The 10000-nt window shown below is 45.2% G+C and overlaps 1 protein-coding gene across 2 annotated transcripts in view; it reads left to right on the top strand.

Annotated features, from left to right (window-relative positions):
• ttyh2 (tweety family member 2) overlaps positions 1-10000 on the top strand; it is an 87501-nt gene that overhangs the window by 18062 nt on the left and 59439 nt on the right. For both annotated transcript variants that reach the window (XM_048233799.1, XM_048233798.1), the window contains exon 2: positions 2959-3134. In XM_048233799.1, coding sequence (XP_048089756.1) covers positions 2959-3134 — 176 coding nt within the window. The remainder of the gene's footprint in view (positions 1-2958; positions 3135-10000) is intronic.

Here is a 10000-nt window from a genome sequence, read left to right as displayed (position 1 = left end):
CACACACACACACACACACACACACACACACACACACACACACACACACACACACACACACACAACTAGATCACACCACAGAAATGATTTTCCTCAGTTATTACCACTGAAGCCCAAACCCCTTCCCCCTACCTTTTACGCCAACACCTCCCATTGGTATTGAATTAACACCCCTCCTCCACCACCCAGTCAAACAGCCCCTTTAACACACACACTCACACACACACACGCACACACACATTATTGCCACTGTGATAGGGAGACGCCCATATATCTCTCCTGCAGAGAGGTTCCTGCAGCGTCTGATTTATTTCCCTATCTCTCTCTGTGCATGCGTGCGTGCGTGTGAGATGTCTACACGATGGCCAGCAGCATGACTATAGGCGACTCCAACCACCCAGCATCAGCCTTGTTGTCTCCCCTGCTTACGTTTCCCCACTGGGTTAGTTCTCCATCATTTTGTATGTATTTGGGTTAAGTTCCCATATTGTCATTTAGCAGTCCCTTTTATCCAATTACATTGCTGGCAGATCAGGCGCACTCATAAATAGCAAATATATTGGCTCACAGATACCAGTCGTGACCACCTTCAGTGATGCGGGGTGAGATGACTATGGAATATTCCAAGACCACAGTACGTGAAAGAAAAAAACAAAAAATCAAATGTCAATCGGAAAATAAATGTCAGACAAAGCAATTGAAATCTCCATCTTGAAAGAGCTGTCTGGCCCCTCGGTGGGTGAGACGTGGTGGCCATTAATCGGGCCAGTGGGCACCTACCTTCGCCCAGCCTCGCCCACCCTCGCCCATCGCTTCCCCCCCTACAGCAGATGGTGAGTCTGTGGGACGAGAGGGGTGCCAAGAGGAGATGAGGGGTTACATGGGCAACAGTGGGCACTGTGTGCCAACAGCAAGGACTTGCGCTGAGCACCAATGGCCTGGTTCAGCTCCAGTTCTCACCAAGGTTTCTTTTATGTATTTAATACTAAATCATCCATAAATACAGTATACTAGACAAACCCACATACTGTATACTGTATACAGTGCACATAGTATACTGTATTCTGTATGAAAATGTATATAGCGAGGCTTAGTTGGCCAAAGAAGTAGGCTAAGCATAAGACCATGATTATTGAAAAAGTATGCAGGTATTCTTTGGCTTGCTTACTTTTTTCGTAACCCAAGTTTATCCATATATGGGTTTTTTTTCAAGTAAGCATTTTTCCTCCTTCAAGTGGAGCTTTGCGTCATACCCCATGACATCTTCCCCGTAGCGGAGCTCCGTAGAGTTTTAAAGCCTTCGCTACTGGGCATGTGGAGACTCCGCTGAGTTAGCTGAGTTAGCATCCCACCGCACAGATAGTCCGTTCAGAGGCGTCGCTTCAGGTGTTCCCTCAGAGAGTACAGTGTTTTCACAGAATTGTAGCGTTAATGTGCTGACTAGGCTGGATGTTGTGGCTTCGAGTGAAGAGAACGCATGAGAATTGAGAATCTATGAGAATTTGACATCTCTGGCTACTGAGAAAGTTTTTAACAATACTTCATTGATTGGAATTGTTCTAAATAGTCGATGTTACCAGTAAACAAGGCAACTCAAAACTGAACTCTTAAACCCCATCCACCCTAAAACTCCCCTAACTAACACACCATACGTTTTTAAAGCTGAAACGTCATTTATTGCTTTATTAAATTGCATGTTCCACTATAAGCGTGGCCTATTCATAACAGCAATTAAAGACATCAGCACTGCCAGCATCTTCTCCATAATGTCCACCATTCTTAGGCCTGTGGGTTTTTCAAATTCAACATAAGAAAAAAGGTACATGATCAGGTCAGTTGAGTAGGTGGGCAGTCCTGTTGTCTTGTCCTCTACTCCTGCATGGAGAGATGGATGTGGAGTCGATGGCATCAGATACGATACCGAAACAGGCAAATGAGGAGAATGCATTACTCTTTCTGATGCAAAACTGCGTACAATCCTGTGTGTGTGTGTGTGTGTGTGTGTGTGTGTGTGTGTGTGTGTGTGTGTGTGTGTGTGTGTGTGTGTGTGTGTGTGTGTGTGTGTGTGTGTGTGTACACGTGTGTGTGTGTACACGTGTGTGTGTGTGTGTGTGTGTGTGTGTGTACACGTGTGTGTGTGTGTGTGTTTAAGAGGAGAGGAATGTGGAGTGGTTTTCTTGGCTGTTTCTTCATCAATGGCATGCCCGTTTTTAGACACTGCTTCCTACAGCGAGCAGTAAGTAGGCTGAGCTATTGTTCCCATTCGCGCCTAGGCTATTTTAGGGGGGGAATTCAGTCACTTGTTTTTGGGTGGAGAAAGCAATCTGTTCTATGAGAGATCTGAGCAGATTGCATGCAATGCACTGACGCTGGAAAGTCATGCTTCCGTGAATCAATGTGTTTGGTTTATACCAAAGATTCTACAACTAAGCTCTGTTCTAAAATCTTTGGTTTATACTGTGCATTCCCTTAACAGAGGATTGTTTAATTTTACTAGAAGTACTTTAGCTGGTACCATGTTGTTTAATGTCACAAAAAGTACAGAACACCTGCACCTGTGCAGAACAGCGCTGTATGGCAGGAGTGTCCTTGTAATGGTTTACATTGCTTTATCATTGTAGCTCTTTGGAGAACCCTATATATTATTTAGAACTTGATCACACAAAATATTATTATTATTTTTAATTATTATATTGTTTGTGTGTGTGTCGCTTTGGACAAAGGCATCTGCCAAAACCTGTAACTATAACCATAACCATAACCATAAAAAACCCTACCATTGACAAGCCGGGTAATATTGACTTGGTCATTGTAACTCTTTGGAGAACACTACTTAATACTAAAAACTTGATCACAAAAACAAAACCACCATTGACAAATCAATTGAACTTGTTTTCCTCTCTCTCTTTCCTCCATCCTCTGTTCCACCTCCACCTTCTCTCCTCCCTCTCTCTCCAGACACTGATCTTCCTGGCGTGCGTGGCGGCGGCCGGCCTGGGGATCAACCTGCTGGGCCTGGCCATCTACCTCAGCTGCCTGTGCTGCTGCCGCAAGGACGAGGAGGAGGACGAGAGCAAGAAGCCCAACTCCTGCTGCGTCACCTGGTCCGCCGTGGCCGCCGGACTCATATGCTGGTGAGCAGGGAGCTGCGATGCTGCAGTCGCTCCGTTTATTGCGAAAACATGTTACGTTTTATGTGTGTACACTCTTAAAACGAATGTGTTGAAAATAACACAACTTGCATTGTTTTTAACACATCTCTGTAGTCCAGATGGGGACAACACAGTTTGTGTTGTTTACTTTTTTTAAATTTGTTACACAATATGTGTTGACAATAACACAACTTGCATTGAAAACAACACAACTTGTGTTGTTTTTTTTAACACATCTCTGTGTCCAGATAGGGACAAAACATTGGTTTTAAGAGTGTATTTGTTTGGGCTTATTTGCTTTTATTGTGATAGGACAGAGAAGAGACAGACAGGAAGTGAGTAGGGGGAGAGAGAGAGAGAGAGAGAGATGGAGTGGGATCGGGAAATGACCCGAGTTGGACTCGAATCCGGGTCCCCTGTGGGCACTTGGTATGGGGGCTGTTGCCAGTTGTGACACAGCACCCCCCATAACATGTTACATTTATGCAGCTCCTTTCGAGGTACCTTTTCCAGTGAAGGTGGAGGAGTTCACTACAACTCCCACCATGTGAAGCACAGCTGTGCATCTGTCTTTAACGTTTTTGCATTTAGAAGACGGTTTAACCTGAAGACACTTAAGCCATCCTTAAACCAGAAGACTTTTGACAAGTTTTGGGAAAGATTCTTGAAAGATTGTAGTCTTTTGAGTAAAGTTTGAATGGGGGGATTAGTTAAAATCTTTCAAGAATCTTTCCCAAATCTTTTCAAAGTCTCCTGGTGTAAGGATGCCATTACACACATAGAAATACACAGACAGGGCTTAGGGCCGTCCCACTGTTAAATCATCAAGTGCGTGAGGGCTGTCTTGCCGACATTTAGAGCCCTTTATACACATTTTCCGAAAGGCGGAATTTGTGCAGACTTCGCTGACGGAATTACTCACAGTTCATAGTGTCATGATGTGAATCAGAGAATTATTAGGGGAAGCCTGGAGGCGCAAAAGAGCACTAAATAACCATCATAGAACAGAGATTGTCACAACACTTCCTACTATTTCAAACCGTATCTCACACTCAATCATGTACTGCGTTTGTCTGTGGGGGTTCAGGGCTTAGACCATATGAGGAGACATCATGGTGTTGGGCTATAGAGCTTAGTCTATAGTGTAGGTATGATGTGTGTAGAGTTTCTTCTAGGCACATCTGGCCTGTTAACATCGGCCCATGGACAACAGATGCAAAATAGCCATTTTGGTTAATTCTGGCGCATTTACATTTTTATGTTCATTAATGTTCATTTTATGTGCACTGTCCATGTCTAAATAAACCTTAAAATAAATAAATAAATAAATTATAGAGGTTAGTCAAAGTGTGTTGCTTGAGTTGAAACCCAGTAATGTTGTAGGGATGTGCTGTGAGATCCATTGGGAGGCTCATGGGGACATTGAATAGAGGTTAACAGGACAGGTTAGAGGACAGCAAGCCCAAGAGTTCGACCTCATTTCCTCTGTGTGCCACATAGCACCCGACCTGCTTCCAACTTCCTCCTTCCTGGCTTTTTTTTCTGGTTTGTGAAGGTTTTTTGGTGACCCGTTTCTTTGGTGATCTACAAAACGCACAGTTGTACAATATGAGGGTAGCCATTCCTACACTACCCTATGGAGGGTAGCCACCACAGAAACCTCACTTGTCTTTCAGGCGGATCATCTGGTATCCGTCTGACCCTCACAGTAGACTCGGACGAGTAGTGGAAAGAGAGCCGCGTAAATACCACACATTTATTCTCTACTATTGCCTTGCTAGGCAGAATGCCTTTGGGTGGCAAGAGGACAGTCTAGTTCAGTCCATGTCTCCTCTAGTAGAACTGCAGTCTGTAGTCTGGCTGTCTGGCTGACTGACTCATTGTTGATCTTGTCGCCACAGTCTCAGAGAAGAGCCCCGGACTGAATGCGAGGCCATAGCACTGCCAGGGGTCTGACCGCTTAGTTCAGCAAATCCCAAGATATGCAGACATACCAGAGAATCCCCCCCAACAACTACCCCCACGACCCTGCCGGCCTCGTCCCTGGCCATGAGGGACAGTCCCAGTCACTGTTTCCCACAGTTTAGCGTAGCATCCTCTGACTTGCCCTCATTTTATCAGCATGTATTAAGCTATTACCTTTGCCTATCTGGACTGTCTGTGAGCTGAGCATTCAGACATTCATGGTGGTAGTGGCAGTGAAGCCTATATGTGGCCTTGTTTGGGGGACAGTATCTCATAAATTGGCTGATTTGCATTTATTTACTGAAAGTTTGCTTAGCTGAGTAATTATTGTTCAGTGTTGTCATTGTTGAGCACATAGCATCACATATGTGCGGCCTCATTTTCTGAGCCTGTTTTAAATTAGCTTTGTTTTGCACAAGGTCAGATAACTTGCCTTTGTGAAGTCTAAATACTGGGCAAACCTTGTCTGTTTTAAGGTATTATCAAGTCTGTTTAGATGATGACTTGATGTGTTGAGGTAATTTAATCCTTTCAAACACTGCTTGACTTAATTGAAGGTTCGCTGTAAAGTATCCCCTCAGGAAACCTATTCCGATCATAGTACACTGAAGATTCACGATAGCCATTTGACTATGTTGACTGGAAAAAAACTCTTTAATGTTGCTTAATGTTTTGAACATTCCATTTTTATTGTTATACTAATGCTATGCTATGCTATGCTAATAGTGCTGGTAGTCTTTGTGCTGATGCTGCTTGTGGGGGATTTTCTGCAAATCAGAAAACAAATCAAAAACCATATGTGTAACCCAAGGACACCCAAACGTATTGGCCTGAAGCACAGAGAGCACAGCTTGGCCGTTACATCATCTGATTTCTCCTCAGAAAGTCGAAAGGGAGGAGAGCACACACATGGGGAGCGAAATTAAATTTTTACTGTTGGGGTGGTTGTGTGCCTGTCTCTCTGTGTGCCTGTAAAGCTGTGTGTGTGTGTGTGTGTGTGTGTGTGTGTGTGTGTGTGTGTCTGTGTGTGTGTGTGTGTGTGTGTGTGTGTGTGTATATGTGTGTGTCTGCATGTGAGTGAGTGAGTGAGTGAGAAAGAAAGAAAGACAGACGCAGAAAGGAGAGGCTGTGACAAAAGGAGAGGCTATGTGTGTGTGTGTGTGTGTGTTTGTGTGTATATGTGTGTGTGTCTGCATGTGAGTGAGTGAGTGAGTGAGTGAGTGAGTGAGTGAGTGAGAAAGAAAGACAGACACAGAAAGGAGAGGCTGTGTGTGTGTGTGTGTGTGTGTGTGTGTCGGTGTGTGTATCCATGTGAGTGAGTGAGTGAGCGAATGGGAAAGAAAGACAAACCGACACAGAGAGGAGTGTGTGTGTGTGTGTGTGTGTGTGTGTGTGTGTGTGTGTGTGTGTGTGTGTGTGTGTGTGTGTGTGTGGCTGTGTGTGTGTGTGTGCCTGTAAGGATCTATTTTTTTCCCCCTCTCTCTCGTCCCGTGATTGCTGCCCATGTGGTAGAAGTGAGCTGTATATATTAAATTATCCTAGTTGCTGGTGTTCCCACCCGCCTCCGCAGAGACAAGGCATATTGTGGGGTTAAGTGCAGTGGTGTGGTCCCTGGTTAGCGCTAGGAATGCAGTTATGGCCGTAATACACTCTGTTTCTCTTCATTTCTGTCTCTCTCTGTGTCTCACAGACTCTCAAAGAATCTAAATGTTAAGTCCTGTGGATTTTGTTCCCCTCTGTGTTTTATTTCCACCCATCGTCACTCTGTCTGAAGTCAGATACTGTAACTCTTCTCCCCTTGGTTGAGAGAAAAACTAAAGGCCTCGGCACATACTGTAGGTGCCGACATGCGCTGAGACTTTCTGTCACCTCCTGGCCACGCACGCAAGCACAAGAGATTTTTAACTGACAAGCATTCGATAAACAAGAGATTGTATTGAGCGGCGCCGACAAAAATAGAACAGCTTCGTAATCTACAAGGCGGATGCTAAAAGGTTCGATGGTGGGGTGCGAGGTTGTTTTGAAAACAATGGAATCTAATGTCATTGAATGTCAAAAGTGGAGTGTGCTACACTCATGTCGGCACCTTTGTGTGGAGGCTTATAGACTTAAAGAAGTGACTTACTCCTCCGTGTGTCATTGAGGCGTGGTCACAATTATTGGGAGGCACGTGACACCCCCCGCATGCCGCTTTGACAACGCAATTCTCGTCACCTGTTGCATGCGTGGGACACAGACGCAGGAATATATTTGGGCCTATAACCCACTAACTGCGTCTTTCTCACGACTTGTCCCAGGCAGTACTGGCCAGAGATCCTTAGGTGCGGGTGGTGGGATTGGGTCCTGTTGGGTCCAGTCCTGTCGTTGCTTGTGACTGAGTGGTGATGAGTTAACACAAAATGATTGTTTCAAAACTCTGGAGGTTCCCAACACACGATAGAGACTGAAGCTCTGACAGGAAGGAGAAACCCCCTCTGTGCTTTTGGTGTCGAGCACTCTGCATTTGCAAACGGTTATGCGTCTGTCTGCCCTGTGTCTTATCTTTCTGTTCTCTCTGTTTCTTCACCTGAGTCTATTCTATCTATCCATTCATTTGATTCATCAGCTTGCTCATACTGCTTCTGTCTATGGGTTTGTGGACACTGGCGCGGCACACTCCGCTTTCGAGATTCGATTACTTTGACAACAATATTCCCAATACAACTCTTGAACACCAGCAGTGGCGGCAGAGTGGCGACGCTGGTGTGCGGGCTTGTATAGAGAATAATGTTGTCAAAGTAATCGAATGTCGAAAGAGGAGTGCACCACACTCATGTCGGCGTCGGTATCCGCAATGCTTTTGTGTCCTCATTGTATTCATGAAGAAGGAAACCCTCTGCTATGCTTCTATGTCAAGCACTCTGCATTTGTAAATGATTAACAACCGTGAGGTGAGCCTAATAGAATAGTTAGTGCAATCAGTTGGGTGAGTGGTAGGTCTAGTGTTTATTTTATTATTAAGCTGGAATAATATTTTTTTCCAACCCTCCTCCTGTCAGACCACATTGTGTATTAAGCAGTCTGAGTTCTTCTGGATGCTATGCTATACATTATAAATGCTATACATTATAAATGCGTATTGAGGGAAGTCGTTTACTGTATCTGATTTAAGTCCACCATCTCTCAGCAGCACATCAGGCCTTGGAAATGTAGAACGCTGCAGTCCTCCCCTCTCCCCTCGCTGCGAGATCACCGTCAACATTTTTGAGTTTTCAGAGATCTGTGTTCATGTGTCATATTTAATCATACTGAACAGAATCACATGACTGTTATTGTTGAATAGCGTAAAAGACTGTGTACAACGGTGGGAAAAAAAATCCTATTTCAGTCTTTCGGTCTTTTTACAGGAACACAGCGAAGAACTGGCAAACGGAAATGTCAGGGGGGAAACGGCGCTGTTATCTTATATTCATGCAGCGCAATGCATTTGGAGAAACCCCTGCAGCCAGCCTACGTTTTGTTTTAGATGGCTAAATGTCAGATTGTGAAATCCCCACCGGATGATCTCCATTTCTTTTCCCTTTTTTTTCCCTTTTTCTTGAATCATTTGACAGAAAGCCCTAGTGGTGTTCATGTGCGGATCGTCCTTGTGAATCACAGAACCTTTTCGGAAGATGTCCAAAATACACACATAGATACGCACACCGACACACCCATCCAAATTAACTCACGTACACACACACACACACACACACACTCACTCACTATCCCTCTCTCTCTCACACACACACTCACACACACACACACACACACACACACACACACACACACACACACACACATTTTATCCACTTTCTCTCTCTCTCTCACACACACACACACACACACACACACACACACACACACACACACACAGACATTCAGCCATACTCACGCGCACACACACACACACACACACACACACACACACACACGCACACACACACACACATTTATCCACTCTCTTTCTCTGTCTCACACACACACACACACACTCAGGGCCATCTGTTCCTACAAATGAAGATGCGTGCTTAATGTGATTTTTATGATGACGGCTTACTCTCCCCGGGCCCTGTGGATGACTCCTGGAGTCCATACTGACTCATTAGGACATGAAAGCCCTCGCTCCTCAGCCACCTGATCCAACCCATCACGCCTGGCATAGAGTGTGTGCCCACCTCATCTAGCCCTTCATGGCTACCACTGGGTGTGCCAGCCTGATCTAACCTATCATGCCTGGTGTTGGGTGTGGCAGCCTGATCTAACCTATCATGCCTGGTGTTGGTTGTGGCAGCCTGATCTAACCTATCACGCCTGGTGTTGGGTGTGGCAGCCTGATCTAACCTATCACGCCTGGTGTTGGGTGTGGCAGCCTGATCTAACCTATCACGCCTGGTGTTGGGTGTGCCGTGCCCATCTGAAAGCCCTCTTTGTTTACCCGCCACCCCCACCTACCCCACACACACACACACCTGTTTTTCACAGTCTTTCTACACAGAGAGACACTATACTGAATGCCTTGGTTGTGCCAGGGCATGGCACTAATTAACATGGGTGGCACTGGGAGCCATTTTGTAGAGTGAGAATCGGCATCTAGCCGAAGTAAACTTGCCCTCTCCCTAAATACGCTTGAAGTAAGCCGTGGTGGGACAGGGAGTGAGTTGCTGATAAAGAATAGGACATTCGGCTTGAGGGATATTTTCTGTTCGTCTCTCTTAAAAATAGTCTAAACCTGGAGTGCGCACAAATGCCAGATTTGTTTTTTTCTTTTTAGAGCAAACACATGCGTAACTGGAGCACCACTGGTGCAATTCACTGAATTTGTCAACAAAGTGTACAGGAATGGAATTACGGACCACACCTTT

The sequence above is a fragment of the Alosa alosa genome, chromosome 22 (assembly GCF_017589495.1).
Source record: "Alosa alosa isolate M-15738 ecotype Scorff River chromosome 22, AALO_Geno_1.1, whole genome shotgun sequence".
Taxonomy (NCBI): Eukaryota; Metazoa; Chordata; class Actinopteri; order Clupeiformes; family Clupeidae; genus Alosa; species Alosa alosa.
This window is presented reverse-complemented; position numbering and strand designations above follow the sequence as displayed.